The 18617-nt window shown below is 43.2% G+C and overlaps 1 protein-coding gene across 3 annotated transcripts in view; it reads left to right on the top strand.

Moving 5' to 3' along the window:
• Positions 1 to 3482, top strand: part of LOC126272309 (uncharacterized) — a 1180107-nt gene extending 1176625 nt beyond the window's left edge. For all 3 annotated transcript variants that reach the window (XM_049975085.1, XM_049975083.1, XM_049975084.1), the window contains one exon: positions 2598 to 3482. In XM_049975085.1, coding sequence (XP_049831042.1) covers positions 2598 to 2909 — 312 coding nt within the window. In that variant the 3' untranslated portion in view covers positions 2910 to 3482. The remainder of the gene's footprint in view (positions 1 to 2597) is intronic.
• The last annotated feature ends 15135 nt before the right edge of the window (positions 3483 to 18617 follow it).

The following is an 18617-nucleotide window of genomic DNA, read 5'->3' as shown; positions in this document are numbered from 1 at the left end:
AAATAAAAATATCAATAAGTGGCGCTATATGCATCACCAATATACATTTATTTGACATTTATGATTGGGCCATTAAAATTAGCATTTCGGTTGAAAGGAGTGAAGTTTTTTACTAATTAATTACGATGTAGACTGAACTGTTAGATAAATAAAATCTAGAAATGTCCCAGTAGTCCTGTAAACTGTCTTTGAGAAAAACTGAGATGCTTTTATAAGTGTAAATCCTGTAATTCAGCATACTATTGAAATTAAGAACTTGTTGTTCACATAACCAGATGTTGTAGTAGGACCTTTTATGCTTTCTTCTTATGTTGTCAGATGGATCTGCTATCTTAGCTTTTGTCTTGCCTATGTTTATCAGACATAACATTGTTAGGTCGTGGTCTAAACTATAGGATCGGAATACCACCAATAATTATTGTTCGAATTTCAACGATTTCACCTCTTCACATCTCATCGTATCCTGTAGTTACCAGACAATTATACTTTTTTGCCAGACTAAATTTTTTCTTGTGTAACGCACTGACAAAGACACTACGCAGTAACTGGATTTTCCCATAATTTTTTGTATTTATGTTATGGTACGTTATGTTCAGAACTCAAATTGCAGTTCCACGAAGAAATTCGATTCAGCTCTCAAAAATTCTCGAGAATGTCGGCTTAGAAAATTTCCGAGCGTCTTTAGTTCCGTAATTCAATGCCGATTTTTCAACTGTAATGTGGCTCTGCGACTGAAGCCATGCCTTCCATATGGGTGGTCTGCATTCGATTCTTGGCTATGGTAAATTTTTAAACAAATATGTAGTTTCTATGATCATTTCAATGGAGAGTAAAGAAGATTTAAATTAAATGTTTCTTTAACTTAAACGGTGTTTATTAACAATATTTCTGAAAGATGAGTAATTGAGAATTTATATTTGCAATGTATACTAGATTTTTGAGTGCGATATGTATTTCGAAATAAGATGACGTGCATTTTTCATGAATATTACGATTAGATATGTGTTACTTTGCATATATTTGATGAATTTTATGTTTAAATGACTTAGATATTGCAAGTGAACGAGAACAAATGAAAAACATTCTGATTAAAAGGAGACTCAGATCAGTGATGCAACAACTACCACTCACAAGGGCTACAGATTTTGTCCCATCTTTATGTATTTTGCGCGTCACGAAAACGCTCATAAAACAACTTTGTTTAAAAATTTTCTGTTGCCGGGAATCGAATGCAGGCCATCCAGTGGACACACGACCACTCTACTTCACAGCCAAGCTGCCTGTCGAAAAGTTGGCCCTACTTTAGGTTATTAAAGACACTTGAAAACTTTCAAAGTCGATTTACTTGAGAATATTTTAGATTTACGTCTAACTGTTTTGTCAGACTGATAAGATCTGAACTTCACATACCATAAATATAAAAAATAAATGCGTAAAATAAAAAAAACCATAATCCGAGTATCTTGTTGTGGTCTTTGTGAAGTTAAATCCATAAAAAAATTAATGCTGTCTTTTTCATAGTAAGAAATTCTCAGCCGTATTGCACGTTTCCCTAGTTACTGTTTCCAAATATTTGAATTTTGCTTTGACTGATCCATAATTTTTGTTACTTTAGTTTTGCGTCAGTTCATTTCCTGTAACTTAACAGATTGTACTATGAAATTTATTTGATTTCAGAATCTTGTCTCTTCATGTAACTATGTATTTTTCTTCATTTCGTATGGGTTCACGAATAATTAAAATTTTTGTTGATTGTTTGTAGTCCATAAAATGTGTTACATACGTTCTGTCTTGGGGGAGAAAACTCGGGGACGTGTATCACTACAAATATATTCTATCACAGGAATGCAAACATATTTTGTGGTCTGGAACCGCGTGACCGCTACGGTCGCAGGTTCGAATCCTGCCTCGGTCATGGATGTGTGTGATGTCCTTAGGTTAGTTAGGTTTAAGTAGTTCTACGTTCTAGGGGACTGATGACCACAGCAGTTAAGTCCCATAGTGCTCAGAGCCATTTGAACCATATTTTGTGCAAATAACTGACACCGCGCGGCCAGTGTTCATTCGAAAGAAAACAGGAGTTCACGTGTCATTTACCGATAACTACTAATCATGGTAAACACATTGCAAAGAGGTAATGTACAAAGCGGATCCCCACTTGACAAAATATAATTGACTCTGGACAGCAAAATACACCAGTAGACCGAAAAGGAGGTCACTGTGACCGTGGCCGTAAAGTTGCCTTGACAGGTATTATTATTTTTAAGGCAGAAAAGTTTTATGCCAACTAACTTTGACTGTGGCGCAAAATTAGACGTTACCAACGGCCGTTAAAAGAAAAGCGGCAAATATTATTTCTTTACTCGACGCCATAGCTAAAACTCCGCCAATTATATCAAACAGATAGCACGAAACGCGGCGTCAGTTTTTATCATCATTTTGTTTAGCTATTGTTCTGCTGTAACATGCTTAGCAACTATGCGACTGTAGTGCATAACGTGAAAGAGCTCGAATGTACTGATTTCTGGCATGCAACAACGAGGTATTGTGAAGCGAGTGATTTTGTTGGCTGACTCGCGCTTTGTCTTGTCTTTCAGCAAGCGATGGAGGTGGACGGCACGCTGGACTCCAGCCACTCCGGCGGCCGGACGTCGGGCGACTCCGGGGCGGGCGCCAAGCTGCCCGAGAAGCGGTCACGCCGGCTCAGCCGTCCGCGCTCGCTCACCAACCTGGTCTGGGAGCTGAGGGGCGGCGGGGGCGACAAGGGCCACAACCACGCGCCGCCCCCGGCCGGCCCTCAGCTGCCGGCGGCGGCGCCTGCGGGGGCGGCGGTAGGCCGTAAGCCCAAGCTGTCCCTGGGCGGCGGCGGCGGCAGCAGCCACAAGCGCCTGGGCACTCTCTACCTGTAGGCTGGAGCCGTGGCGCCTGCCGTGCAGGCAACCCACACACCAGTCCCGTGTCGCAGAGAGCAGCCGCAGCAGGCGCCGAACTTCAGTTTTTACGCATATTTGTGATTCTAGCATTCTGCGATGTGATTTTTCGTTGTGTTCGATGTACGCGTTTTTGCCCACCATACGCAGATTAATTATGAGGCGAGTGATGACTCGGTTATAGTTATTTAGCGCTTCGTATTTCTTTCAAAGCGACAGTGACTCTTATGTAGAAATTTAAGCAAATTCTGAAAAATATATATGTATATTATATGTGTCTTCGTATATGATGAAATACGTTTCTGCATAGTTAACCACATATGGACGCTCAGCAGAGTTTGTATTTCTCCCAGCGCGAAACTTATAAGCAAAGTGCTCAACAACAAATATTTGTTTAAGTGATTGTGGCAAATGATATTATGTGCCATGAATTCTCATTTACCCAACCGGAAGGCAAAGGCAATATTTTTGTTCTTCCTTATAATTTAAGATTACTTTGTTCAATTGTAATAACACATAACATGAACAATAAAGGCTACTGACACTTTGAAACTGTCTTGGTAATTTACTCCACAAATCTCCTTTGTATCATTGTTTTAAAAGATGGTTATGCACATCACACAACTAAATGAGAATAAAATTAAAAAGAGAATTTAAAAATCCAATAAAATCCACTACGCACCAGCAAATATCTTAGAGAAGAAATATCTACTAGAAGACAAAACAGGTTTCTACAAATCGCTTGTATGGCGTAATTACGTGATGATGTTACAGATTGTCGGGGATAATGATGAACGATAAATCTATCAATCTCAGGTAAGGTACCCTGGTCCAGAAACGACCCAGCCGAAAATTATAAGCAAAAATCGTTCTGATAACTCAGACATAGAACCGCTTCTACTTGAAGATCTTTGCTTTCCTTATTTTTCAAGGAGGAAATATGGACCAAAACAAGAAAAATAATTGTCTAGCAAACATGCTCTCAAACTCAATAGAAGAGATGCATTTCACAAAAACAAAGATGGGCACATGCTCACAACGCTAAAGGTACACACGTTTGAGCCCATGTTTACTGGACATTTTTTTAATTTTTTTTGGTCCATATCTCCTCCCAAAATATGGAAACCCAAGAGCTTTCAATAAAACAGGTCCTTCGTCAGACACACCAGAACGATTTTCACCTATAATTTTATACTCAGTCGTTTGCGGATATTGGTCTCCTATTTCAAATTGATACAATTATGTTTCTGCGGCATCCCTGATAGTTTGTAACATCACCATGGAATTATCGTGTACAAACAGTTCTAACAAGTACATATGATAAAAAATGAAGTAGACTTCATATTATTCTAGGTGAAAGTACTGTGCAGAACTTGTACAGCAGTATAGGATCATTTTAGTAGAGAATCCAAAAAATGTTAAACTATCTATGTTTCTTATAAATCCTAACATTATAGCAAAGATAAAAGGTAGAAAATTAATTCTATTAGTTATACAATGAGATTGCAAGGAGACAGATGCAAGAAAGTCTGATACGTAAGAAAGTAACTGAGAACGTCACAGGAAGAGAACAATAATAATGCTGTGACAACAAGGATTGCATACACCACGAAAATAGAATATTACATCAGTTTGAAAGGAAGTGGATGGTTCAATTTTTCTCTTCAACAATATAGTAGTACAGGATAAGACAGCAGTAGAAACACAACTACAAGTTTGGAATAAATAATCAACAAAAATAAGTGAGGAGATTTAGTCTTGAGAAAAAATTATAAAAATCAGAGACCACTATTGTGGCCAAGATATAGTATGCTAATCGTGTTGCCTGTTCATTTAGTGGTAAACAAAATTAAATAGACAACAGGATAGAAAAAAAACTTGACAGATTCTATAATACACAAGTCAGGTGTTTTGGCATGAACCGTTTTCACCGGTCTGCAAGACCAGTGATGCATCTTGTATCTATACTCATGTATGGATTTGAGGTAACAACCGTTTCTGGATCAGCTAAGAGTCGTCTCCGGACAAAAAAGAAAAAAATGGACTACCTCTGTTCTTGCGTTCAAGAGAGGGATATGTATAAAAACAGGAATAGACAGTCACTGGAATTCTAAAAATCTCTGAAGAAAATCATTGAAGCAAAACTACAATAGAATGGCCACCTGAAGAAAATGGGTCCCCACAGGACCGCTCAATTCTTCTTCGATCGAAATGTTCTTGAGAAGATGGAAATCTGTATTTACCCATGGAAGTAGATCTTCAGAGACTTCAAACGAGAGCCTCAACTGGTGTCAGGTGTGTTAACAACCAAAATATGTTGTAATGGTGATAGCGAGAAATCTAAAATTAAATTATCATCTTGAGTGCCTCGAATGCCGCTGTAATTATCATTTCAAAGTTACACTTAGAACACGATAGCTTTGGATATAGTGGAACACCTTATTAAATGGTTCCTGCCCGTTGTCGAGTAATGGAATTATCTCAAAAATTCCATCATGACCACATATTTTTAAAACATTTTGGTACTCATGTTCACATCGTTATTCCTTTCGGGAATTATGTGTAAAAACATTAGTAATTAACTGTGTTAGTTAATGTAAATGGGAGGCAGTGTCCAACGTTTCCTTATTGTCACAACAAAATGCATCCTGCATTTTTATTTTCACTGCGGACTGAAACAGATTGTGACAGTCGTCGGTGGTTGACGATTAGAAATGAGAAACAGCTGAAAATGCGGGGCCTATTTCACAAAGGCTTCGACAAATTCTCATGGAGGCAATGTAAGTAGTTAAAATTTGGGAAATCTATATGCCGTCCAGATTGTCATTCAGAAACAATGACTCATTAATTAACTCAGCTTCTTACGTAAGCTGCTGGAGACTATTAAATGGATGTTATTTATTTCAAAACGAATCATTGGTGTTTCATGTCTGACATAGCTGTTTCTCGATCGTGGAGAAATATCATAGGGTTTCTCGATATCCAGTAACAAAGTTATGATTTTTTAAAATTATTCAGGGTGATTCAAAAACTTACAAAATTTGGAGGCAAATTCCTTACCGAAAAACAGGGAAAAACTGTCCATATAAACATCTGCTTGAGACAACCGACTGTAATATTACGCGATCAGATAAGTTAAGGCAAAAGGTGCATTAATGCTCACCAGAACTGAAAAACTGCTTTGGAGTACGTCCAGTTCATTGGTGCAACCCGCTTAGAAATCGAGCTTATGCTTTTATTTCTTTGCATATTTGAAGACAGTGGAGCAATACGTGCAGGGTGATGTTTGGTGCTATTCCGGAGGTGAGAAGAGAAGAGGCCACGCGATGCACTGGCGTGGGCGGAAAATGTGTCACCTGGACGGGCCAGTGTGGCTTCTCGAGCGCTCTAGAAAGTTGACGTATATAAGAACTTCCACGGAAAAAAAAGGTAAGGCACACTTGAATGAAGGGATACCTCTTGGGCCTAAGTAAAATTTTCATCATTGTCCTCGAAGTGGGAGACTACGAAAGAGAACGTCAGTAAATATACTGTTTGGATAGTAAATGTTCGCAGTAAAATTGCTGTAATAATTGATCTGAGAGAAAATAAGCGTTCGTCGCAGCGTGTGCTAAGAAAAATATTTTGATTTCTACACCTAATTAAATTAACGTATCCGTCGTCACAGTAATTTACTTATGGGGTTATCTCTTTCTTATCTGAGGGAGAACATGATGGGGCATGGTCGAACAAAGATCACGTCACCGGTGATCGTCGAACGTCAGAGGCGTCATAAGCTAAATTAGTAGTTTAATTCAAGTCGTCAAGTGGAATATGGAAAATTGTGTACTAAGTGACTTTGAATAACGAGAAAATGGTTTATTTTTGACAGTAGCGACAATCACAAACTCCGACGTGATTAGATAATATTGAGCAAAGCTTTCGCTGCTCCATTGCTTGTTTATCCGCCATTGTTATGGTAGTTAGGACAATGATACCCTGCTGCACGATATTCTCAGTCTTGTTTCGATTATCAATGATGGCCTTATGGTAACGACTGTGTGAGTAAACACGACAGAAGTTAAGAATCCTTTGGTGAACGTTGCCAAACAATATTTCAATACCCTAGCCTTTAATTAATGAAGTTCCGCGTGGCAGTATATTTTAACAGGCTTCCTTAAGTTGTAGGAATACTGGTCGCCTGTGTGTATTATTCCCCAGAGCTGTAGCGAGTCCGTGAAGAGTAGCCCTGGAAGACGATCACTGTGAATTAGTGGCTTCTGTGAAGGCTCTATACTTCAAGGGGAAAAAAAACATGCACCACTAAGAAATCATTGGAATATGACGGAGATCGGTAGATGTGCTGTACACGTACAGACAAACAAATTATTACAAATTCAGAAAAATTTGATAATTTATTCGAGAGAAAGAGTATCACCAAATGGACAAGTCAATAACGCGTTGGTCCACCTCTTGGTCGTATGAAAGCAGCTATTCAGCTTGTCGCGGATTGGCAGAGTTGTTGGATGTTTTGCTGAGAGATATAGTCTCAGATTCTGTCCCATTGGTGCCTTAGATCGTCAAACTTTCGAGATGGTTGGAGCGTCCTGCCCATAATGCTCCAAACGTTCTCAGTTAGAGCGAGACCCAGCGACCCTGATGGCCAAGGCAGGGTTTGGCAAGCTTGAAGATAAGCAGTAGAAACGCCGTGAGCAGGTGGGCATTTTATTGGTGAAATTTAAGCCCAGGATGGCTTGCCGTGTAGGGCAACAGGACAGGCCGCAGAATTTCGTCGACGCACCACTGTGCTGTAAGTGTACCGCGGATGAAAACCAAAGCGGTCCTGCTATGAAAAGAAATGGAACCCCAGACCATCGCTCTTGGTTGTTGGGCTCTGTAGGGGGTGGCAACCAGGTTCGATTCCCATAGGTGTCTGCGGCATCTCCACAAATGTCTTCACTGATCATCGGAGCTCAGTTCGAAGCGGAACTCATCACTGAAGAGAAATGTACTGCAATCAATAAGATTCAAGTTAAAATGCGCCTGGAAACCCCATTAACTTCTTAGGGTGGGTGAAGATGCCCGAAAATTCTTCGTTTTCGAGTTGGCGTTCAACAGCTTTCCAGGTACAGCTCAACAACGTCAATCCAATCATTCATAGAGATCTTAGATTCAGTGATCGTACAGTGAATTCACTGTTAGCTTTGCAGTTCATGTTTCATTGTTAGACATTAAAGTAATGATATTATCAGAATGACGCTTACTATACTACCATCGATTTCTGTACGACCTACAGCTGAATTCCTGCCTCTCGCGTTTACCTCAGGTGCGGATTGTGTATGTTGCACACACGGGAGTACCCAGAGGAAGGAGAGTTGGAGGAAGCGGGGTACAATCTTCACAAATCACCACACAGACAGACGTATTAATTCCGGCTTGAGAAAGTCGGAGCGTGTATTGGTTGTAGCAAGTTCGTCCTCGCGAAATCTCGACTATTTTGTCGTTCACCGCCATCCTCATTGCAACCGAAAATATCAGATAGAGCTGGGCTCCGAAACCTCCCAGTAGCTTGAGTCATTCATCCACAATTTCATCTCTCGTCTTATCAGCCAGTGTCAAAAACCACTAAAAATGCGGGTACAGAAAATGCTCACTTCTATCTGGTAGTAACCCGCCTGAGAGAAAAAGGACGTGGGAAAATCTTGTGAAAACTGAACACTGAGGTGACAAGAGTCATGGAATAGCGATATGCTGGTATACAGATGGTGGTAGTATCTGGTACACAAGGTATAAAAGGACAGTGCATTGGCAGAGCTGTCGTTTGTACTCAGGCGATCCATGTGACACAGGTTTCCGACTTGATTACGGGCGCACGATGAGAATTAACAGTCTCTGAACGTGGAATGGTAGTTGGAGAGAGACGCATTGGACATTCCATTTAGGAAATCACTGAGGAATTCAATATTCCGAGATCCAAAGTGTCAAGAGTGAGTCGAGACTACAAAATTGAAGGCATTACCTCACAACACTGACAGAGCAATGGCCGACAGCCTTCACTTAACGACCGAGAGCAGCGGCGTTTGCGTAGAGTTGTCAGTGCTAACAGACAAGCAGCGTTGCGTGAAATAACTGCAGAAATCAATGTCGGATGTACGATGCACGTATCCATTAGGATACTGCGACAAAATTTGGCGTTAATGGGCTATGGCACCAGACGACCGACACAAGTGCATTTGCGAACACCACATCGCTCTTATCGTGATCTCGTAACCATATCGGTTGGACCCTGGTGACTGAAAAACCATGACCTGGCCAAAAGAGTCGCGATATCAGTTGGTAAGAGTTAAAGTGTGGCGCAGACCCTACAAAGCCATGGAACCAAGTTGTCAACAACGCACTACGCAATGTGGTGTCGGTTCCGTAATGGAGTAGGCTCTGGTTCAACGGAATGGAGTCGGTCCACTGGTCCCACTGAAACGATCATTGACTGGAAATTGTTGTGTTCGGCTACTTGGAGACCATTTGCAGCCATTCATGGAGTTCATGTTCCCAAACAACGATGGAATTTTCATGGACGACAATGCACCTTGTAAACGTGCCACTGTAGTTCGCAGCTGGTTGGAAGAACATTCTGAACAACTCGAGTGACTAATTTGGCCACGCAGGTCACCAGATATGAATCCCATTGAACATGTAAGAGACATAATCGAGAGCTCAGTTCTGAACGAAATCCTGCACCGGTAACACTTTGGCAATTATTAGCGGCTATAGAGGCAGAATGGCTCAATATTTCTGCAGCTGCCTTTCTACGACTTGTTGAGTCCATGCCACGTCGAGTTGCTGCACTACGCCGGGCAAAAGGGGGTCCGACACGATGTTAGGAAACGTCCTAAATGTTTTTCCCACCTCAGTGTAGCGTATCAATTGCGAATATCGTAGGTAGTAGATATTTGTTACAAAGATGTGGAATTAGTGTGTTTGACGATTATTGCTACACCAAGAAGAAATGCAGACGTTAAACGGGTATTCATTGGACAAATATATTATACTAGAACTGACATGTGATTATATTTTCACGCAATTTGGGTGTATAGATCCTGAGAAATCAGTACCCACAACAACGGCCTCTGGCCGTAATAACGGCCTTGATACGCCTGGGCATTGAGTCAAACAGAGATTGGATGACGTGTACAGGTACTGCTGCCCATGAAGCTTCAACACGATGTCACAGTTCATCAAGAGTAGTGACTGGCGTATTGTGACGAGTCAGTTGCTCGGCCACCATTGACCAGACGTTTTCACTTCGAGAGAGATCTGGAGAATGTGATGGCCAGGGCAGCAGTCGAACATTTTCTGTATCCAGAAAGTCCCGTAGAGGACCTGCAACATGCGGTAGTGCATTATCCTGCTGAAATGCAGGGTTTCGTAAGGATCGAATGAAGGGTAGAGCCACCGGTCGTAACACATCTGAAATGTAACGTTCAATGTTCAAAGTGCCGTCAATACGAACAAGAAGTGACCGAGACGTGTAACCAATGGCACCCCATACCATCACGCCGGGTGATACTCCAATATGGTGATGACGAATACACGCTTCCAATGTGCGTTCACCGCGATGTCGCCAAACACGGATGCGACCATCATGATGCTGAAACAGGACCTGGATTTATCCGAAAAAAAAAAAGTTTTGCCATTCGTGCGCCCAGGTTCGTCGTTGAGCACACCATCGCAGGTGCTCCTGACTGTGATGCAGCGTCCAGGGTAACCGCAGCCATTGTCTCCGAGCTGATAGTCCATGCTGCTGCAAACGTCGTCGAACTGTTCGTGCAGATGGTTGTGGTCTTGCAAACGTCCCCATCTGTTGACTCACGGATCGAGACGTGGCTGCACGATCTGTTACGGCCATGCGGATAAGAAGCCTGTCATCTCGACTGCTAGTGCTACGAGGCCGTTGGGATCCAGCACGGCGTTCCGTATTACCCTCCTGAACCCACCGATTCCGTAGTCTGCTAACAGCCATTGGATCTCGACCAACGCGAATAGCAATGTCGCGATACGATGAACAGCAATCGCGATAGGCTACAATCCGACATTTATCAAAGGCGGAAACATGATGGTACGCATTTCTCCTCCTTACACGAGGCATCACAACAACGTTTCACCAGGGAACGCCGGTCAACTGATGTTTGTGTATGATAAATCGGTTGGAAACTTTCCTCGTGTCAGCACGTTGTAGGTGTCGCCACCGGCGCCAACCTTGTGTGAATGCACTGAAAAGCTAATCATTTGCATATCACAGTATCTTCTTCCTGTCGGTTAAATTTCTCGTCTGGAGCACGTCATCTTCGTGGAGTAGGAGTTTTAATGGCCAGTAGTGTAATTACAGCCTATCGGTAATTCTGAGTTTTCTCTTGCAAAAATATCTACTTCTACCCATACCATACGCTCTCACAAAACTAAGGAGCCCTTTCTCTTCAATACATATCATATCTTCAATTGGATATGTGAGTTCCTTTGATTATTACTGTCCTATAAACGTTGCGAGCAATGAGCTGAAACTATGAGAGTGAATTATCTTATTCTATGGAGAGTATTTCTTGCATTATTTATGTTATGCATTCTGGACTGGCTACTGCACGAACGGATCATAAATTATCTCTCTATAATGTGCAGCGCTTGCCTTCTTTTAAGACTGTACATTGAGTGCATACAGGCTCATTACGTCATACACTCCTGGAAATGGAAAAAAGAACACATTGACACCGGTGTGTCAGACCCACCATACTTGCTCCGGACACTGCGAGAGGGCTGTACAAGCAATGATCACAAGCACGGCACAGCGGACACACCAGGAACCGCGGTGTTGGCCGTCGAATAGCGCTAGCTGCGCAGCATTTCTGCACCGCCGCCGTCAGTGTCAGCCAGTTTGCCGTGGCATACGGAGCTCCATCGCAGTCTTTAACACTGGTAGCATGCCGCGACAGCGTGGACGTGAACCGTATGTGCAGTTGACGGACTTTGAGCGAGGGCGTATAGTGGGCATGCGGGAGGCCGGGTGGACGTACCGCCGAATTGTTCAACACGTGGGGCGCGAGGTCTCCACAGTACATCGATGTTGTCGCCAGTGGTCGGCGGAAGGTGCACGTGCCCGTCGACCTGGGACCGGACCGCAGCGACGCACGGATGCACGCCAAGACCGTAGAATCCTACGCAGTGTCGTAGGGGACCGCACCGCCACTTCCCAGCAAATTAGGGACACTCTTGCTCCTGGGGTATCGGCGAGGACCATTCGTAACCGTCTCCATGAAGCTGGGCTACGGTCCCGCACACCGTTAGGCCGTCTTCCGCTCACGCCCCAACATCGTGCAGCCCGCCTCCAGTGGTGTCGCGACAGGCGTGAATGGAGGGACGAATGGAGACGTGTCGTCTTCAGCGATGAGAGTCGCTTCTGCCTTGGTGCCAATGATGGTCGTATGCGTGTTTGGCGCCGTGCAGGTGAGCGCCACAATCAGGACTGCATACAACCGAGGCATACAAGGCCAACACCCGGCATCATGGTGTGGGGAGCGATCTCCTACACTGGCCGTACACCTCTGGTGATCGTCGAGGGGACACTGAATAGTGCACGGTACATCCAAACCGTCATCGAACCCATCGTTCCACCATTCCTAGACCGGCAAGGGAACTTGCTGTTCCAACAGGACAATGCACGTCCGCATGTATCCCGTGCCACCCAACGTGCTCTAGAAGGTGTAAGTCAACTACCCTGGCCAGCAAGATCTCCGGATCTCTCCCCCATTGAGCATGTTTGGGACTGGATGAAGCGTCGTCTCACGCGGTCTGCACGTCCAGCACGAACGCTGGTCCAACTGAAGCGCCAGGTGGAAATGGCATGGCAAGCCGTTCCACAGGACTACATCCAGCATCTCTACGATCGTCTCCATGGGAGAATAGCAGCCTGCATTGTTGCGAAAGGTGGATATACACTGTACTAGTGCCGACATTGTGCATGCTCTGTTGCCTGTGTCTATGTGCCTGTGGTTCTGTCAGTGTGATCATGTGATGTATCTGACCCCAGGAATGTGTCAATAAAGTTTCCCCTTCCTGGGACAATGAATTCACGGTGTTTTTATTTCAATTTCCAGGAGTGTATATGAGGATTGAGGGAGAACCACGTACATGAGACACATGCAACCAAAACTGCAAATTCTCAATTTACTGTTTTTACTGCAGTGGGCACGGCTTACTTGCGGAAGAAAAGTAAAACTGAAATTGGGGTTACGAATTGAGATATGCTGCCAACTCCCTCCAAAGACGAAGAGTCTCACCACAGTTGCTTATGAAGAAAACATTTTTATTAGACTATAAGAATGCCGGCTAACTACAGTCACTTAACGTTGTGGCAGATTTTGAAATAAGCCCTTAGTGTAGAACATATACAGCTTTTCTCAGGAGCATCAAGAACTGTCACATAGTCACGCTCAAATAATGTAAAGAGAAGTCCTGTTTACAGATATTATGCCGGAATATTAGTTGCTACACAAACTAGCTTGTTGTTAATGAGCTGACTGTGGACTAGTACTTAGGAGGGACGGTCTTCAAACTGTAAGTCCTTGACTTGGTTATTTGTTTTGAAACTCATCTCTTCCTAGACGATAGAGTCTGCACTTTAAGCAAGCGGTAAAGGAAACCAAGGAGAAATTTTGAAAGAGACAGAATACTTTAAAAAATTAAGATTTGTCAATAACACGGAAATACTTCAAAAACATCAAATGACTAGAAAGATCAGTTGGACGGAAAAGATTGTAGCTTAAAAAGACTTTATAAGATATGCATCAACAAAAGTGAAACAAGCATAATGGGATGTAGTTGATTTAAGTGAGATGATGCTAATGCACCTAGATTAGGAAGCGAAAAGTGGGCCGTCCGGAGTGGCCGCGCGGTTAGAGGCGCTATGTCACGGATTGCGCTGCCCCTCCCTTCCGAGGTTCGAGTCCTCCTTCGGGCATGGGTGTTTCTGTTGTTCTTAGCATAAGTTAGTTTAAGTACTGTGTAAGTCTAGGGACCGATGACCTCAGCAGTTTGGTTCCTTAGGAATTCACACACATTAGAACTTTTTTTTTCGAAAAGGGCGATAAACAGCGCAGAAAAGAAAAGAATAAGAGTTTTTGAAGTAGGTTGTTGCAGAAGAATGAGGGTATACTGAATCGATTCTTGGAGAAAATAGATTTATGGCACAATTTACGAAAAGAAAAGATCTGTTGATAGGACATATTCTGAGGCATTAATGAATAGTAATGGGAAAAGTTTGATGGGGAAATACTGTAGAGGAAGGTCAAGTGATGACTAGAGTAACTAGGTTAAAGCAGATGTCGGTAGCTTGGAAAACTGTATCAAGCCCGTCTTTGGACTGAAACCCAAATTAACAACAACATGGAATGGAACGTCAGGGGATATAAAGTGCAAAGTATATTAGTAAAAATCTTGAAGTTACGTTTATTACATTATGTTACAGTCGAGATAGTGTTCGCGAGGTTGCAATGAGTAACTTACAAAAATAAAAAGAAATAGCGTATCAAATAGAACTATGCTGCGTTATTGGAAAAAGTACATGCATTTTTTACGTCTGGAGAATAAAATCTTACGCAGTGGTTGTTAAAACACTTTTATTAGAAAGTCACTACCGGTTTCGCATCAGTAGAGCTGCATCTTCAGGTAATCATGGCGCAATACAGCAAAATGATTCCTTGGAGTCTAGTCCCACAGTCTATCGTCGAGATAAAAACAGATAGTACATTAAAAATGGTTGTCTATGATTACACTGACTGGGACAGCGGAGCACCATGCTATAGACACATAGACGTGTGCACAGCGACAACGTAAACTGTTCTGATGGGTCGCTATTGGTTCAAATGTCTCTGAGCACTACGGGACTTAATATCTGAGGTCATCAGTTCCCTAGAACTTAGAACTACTTAAACCTAACTAACCTAAGGATTTCACACAGATCCAGGACCGTAGCGGTCGCGCGGTTCCAGACTGAAGCGCCTAGAACCGCTCGGCCACCCCGGCAGGCGGGTCGCTACTAAAAACCAAGTGTGCGAGTTGGCGGACCGAGCTCTTACCGTAGCTTGCTATTCGTTTTTATCTGGACGGTGAACGATGGGACTTGACAGTAAGCAGTTATTTTGCCACTATACGACTGATAAAAAAAAGAAAAGAAAAGCTTTCAATGAAGCTGCTGAGAAACTGATGAGAAACTGGTAGTGACGTTTTAATAAAATTATATTTTAACAACCAATGCCGAACATTTTATTCACAGCGTGATATTTTGGCTGATGTTGCTCGACGTCTAAAAATAATAAGTTTTAAGGCTATCAGTAAAGCGGCGCAACTACAGCCGGAGGACTCTGATTTCAGACCTGTGCTTCGACAGCCTGGAGGGCTTTCATGCAAAAATAATAAAAAGTGTCATATTGTACACCGAAATAGAGTGTGGTGCCCCCACAGGTACATACAAAATCATTTGCCACGAGTGAGAAAAGCTTTGAGCCCAGCACAGTTCATGTCCACGGATTTCTGTTTCACACTGCTTGGCCCAAACCATTGCCTAGTTAGATATGCAGGGTGTGCCACAGTTCATATTACAGGCTTCTAATTTTGTAGATGGACTTAGTAGACAAGTACTGACAAGGAACCCATATCCGAAAATGTATCGTTTGGAAACAGAGAAAGTTTGAAGATCGGGTCACTTTCAAATCTCTCGCTTCATGCCACCCATGCAGCGGAGACAGTGAGTTCGTATGTTATACAGTCGCCCATGGCGCGGTCAATGTTTCGAGTCCTCGCCGTCGGGTTTTCTTCTACGTGAGTGCGGCGTGTTCTTGTAGCACCCCAGTCAACTCTCTCAGTTGCGAACATACCTCTACGTCGCAGCCTTTGTTGTAGTAGGACGAAGTGGTACGTGACGTCATAACTAATAGGACTGACGATGGTGTCCTCTTCTAAGTTAGTGTTTACTACCGTGAAGCGGGAGATTTGAAACCGATCCGATGTTTATACTTTTGAGGGCTGAGCATGAAATACTGATTTTTTTCACAGATGTTTATAACTCCACTTCAGTGGTTACTTCATCTTTTTCAGAGCACACCCCTCCTACTTGAATGCACATTTTATAGCTTAACTGCCAGTCCTCGAACACATGGTACGCGCCATTCTTTCTCTTTCCCTTAAGAATCGCCTCACTTTTCTTGAGTACTGATTCAAAGTTCTCAAATTCAATGTCCCGAAGTTTTGGCTTCAGTGATGGGAATAAAAAAAATCGCAGGTTGCCAGATCGGGCCTATAAAGCGGTTGTGGTACACAGATCAGGATGAATCGAGCCAAAAACTGCATGACTTGATTTGTGACGTGAAGCCGCCCATTGTCATGATGAAGTCGCCACCCAGTCCGAGATAGTTCTGGTCGTTTCCTCGCAATGTGCTTCCTCAGTTTAGCCAATAATGATGTCTAGTATGCTACTGTAACACTAGTGTTTGGTTGAAGTGCATGCTGGTAAATAGTTCCTATTACAATCAAAAAATGTGTTTTCTATCACCTTAACTGCAGATTTTTGAGTTGGAGTACCTGGTGATTTCCACACTGTGCCCGCTCGTTTTCCTTCGGGATCAGTGACACAGCCCTGCCTCATCACCAGTGATAACTGATACCAAAAACACATTCGTTCCATCAGTAAAGAGACGCTTCACCTCACAACGTGTCTCCAAATTCCGCAGCCTGTTGTTCAGGAGTCAAATGGTTCAAATGGCTCTGAGCACTATGGGACTTAACATCTGTGTTCATCAGTTCCCTAGAACTTAGAACTACTTAAACCTAACTAACCTAAGGACATCACACACATCCATGCCCGAGGCAGGATTCGAGCCTGCGACCGTAGCGGTCACGCGGTTCCAAACTGAAGCGCCTAGAACCGCACGGCCACACCGGCCGGCTTGTTCAGCAGTCAACAGAGGTGGCACCCAAAGGGCACAAACACGGTCCGTGTGGAGATGATCATGCATATTCGTAAAGACACTGCCATACGAAATTTTCATCACTTCACTGAAGTTACGTAAAATTATCCGCCGATCCTCAAGGAAAATCAAAGGAGTTGAGCTGATGATGAGTTCTGTTACAGCGGAAGCCGAAATGACAGGCCCACCTTGCTTAACGCAGAAAGTCGGCCTTCTCTGAGGTCCTTGAACCACCTAACCTTTGCACAAAGTACTGTACCTTCACCGCAAGCTTGCTGCAGCTTTCCGTAAGGTTCAGTGGCTGTATCGCTTAAACGAATATAGAATTGTATTACGCCGTACTGCTACTCTCGCGTCAACATCACTGTCTGGCACGCGATATGCAAAGAACGCCTACAAAATAATTAGTACCAACGTACCGATGAGAGAGTGTTGCCGCCTATGGACAGTATACATAAAAACTCGCTCTTTTCAAATATTCAAGGTACAGACAAGAAACTATCACGGAAACTACAGGAAAATATCTGTCTCAGTCTCCATCGATTACGCCTTGTATTTCATATGCAGACGATACATTTCCGGACATGGGTTCCCTACTAGAACTTTATCAAGTTGGTCCTGCCTACAACCCACAGAAGGCTGTAATAGAAATTTTGAAACAACAGTTACAGGTTATGCCTCATTCTTTGATTAAACAATTTTTAACAGAAACGCGGCCGAACGAAGGTTTAAATACAGCATGGAGCAAAAAAAAAAAAAAAAAAAAAAAAAAAAAAAAAAAAAAAAAAAAAAACCAGGGTATAGCGGATTCGGACGAGACATTTACGACAATTAAGCGTTGTTTGCGATTCCCACCAAACCAGCACCGTACGATACGATAAACAGAGAAAGTTCCGGCTTTTTCATTATGTCATGGCCGAAAGCAGGTCGCTAAAGATCGCCAGCGTGACCTCACTTCAAAGAAATATAGCAGAGCAATCAACGACACATTTCGCAACAGAGCTACGCAAGGAGGATTCCATCGGTCATAAGTACAAGCATACTATAACGATGAGCGAGGTGATGAAAGCAATAAAAAATAGACTAGACTCCTTTTAATGTGCACAATTTAATTAATATCGAGTATGTACTTTGCCTGGAGTTTACGGTCACACGCAGATTAGCTACACCCGTGCAGTGCGTAGTCTTGTCGCCCCGTTAACAGCATGTATGAACAGAAATTTGGGTTAAGTGGATGTGGTACTCTTTAGTTGTAAAAGCGAGTAATCATGCGAACCTGGATTCTTCCACTTTTTCAAGACGGTAAAAACGATCTGTTTTTATATAGAGAGTGGGCAATGAAAGGCTGGGGCATACAGCGTAAATGAGCGACGATTTCTGGCGGCTTTCACCTCGTGTTCCCCGCCTCTCCGGGTAGCGAGATCACATCCCGTTTCTGGATCTAAATGTACGGCTTAAAGGAACGCGAATTCTCATCAAAAGGCCGTTGGCACTTCGTTACCGCCTCCCGCTGAAACTAATGAGGCACCGCGACTGCTAATTACCAGCTCGCAGCACCACACACTCGGCGCGGAAACCGCCTGCTACAGCTCGACGCCGGCCGGGCTTCGAGCCTAGGCGCGCCGCACGTGCTCCGTCAGTCGGCACTAGGAGTGACTTAGAGGTCGCCTCTATCTGATTAACGGGAGCGTAAAGA

Source organism: Schistocerca gregaria, chromosome 5 (assembly GCF_023897955.1).
Source record: "Schistocerca gregaria isolate iqSchGreg1 chromosome 5, iqSchGreg1.2, whole genome shotgun sequence".
NCBI classification, from domain to species: Eukaryota; Metazoa; Arthropoda; class Insecta; order Orthoptera; family Acrididae; genus Schistocerca; species Schistocerca gregaria.
This window is presented reverse-complemented; position numbering and strand designations above follow the sequence as displayed.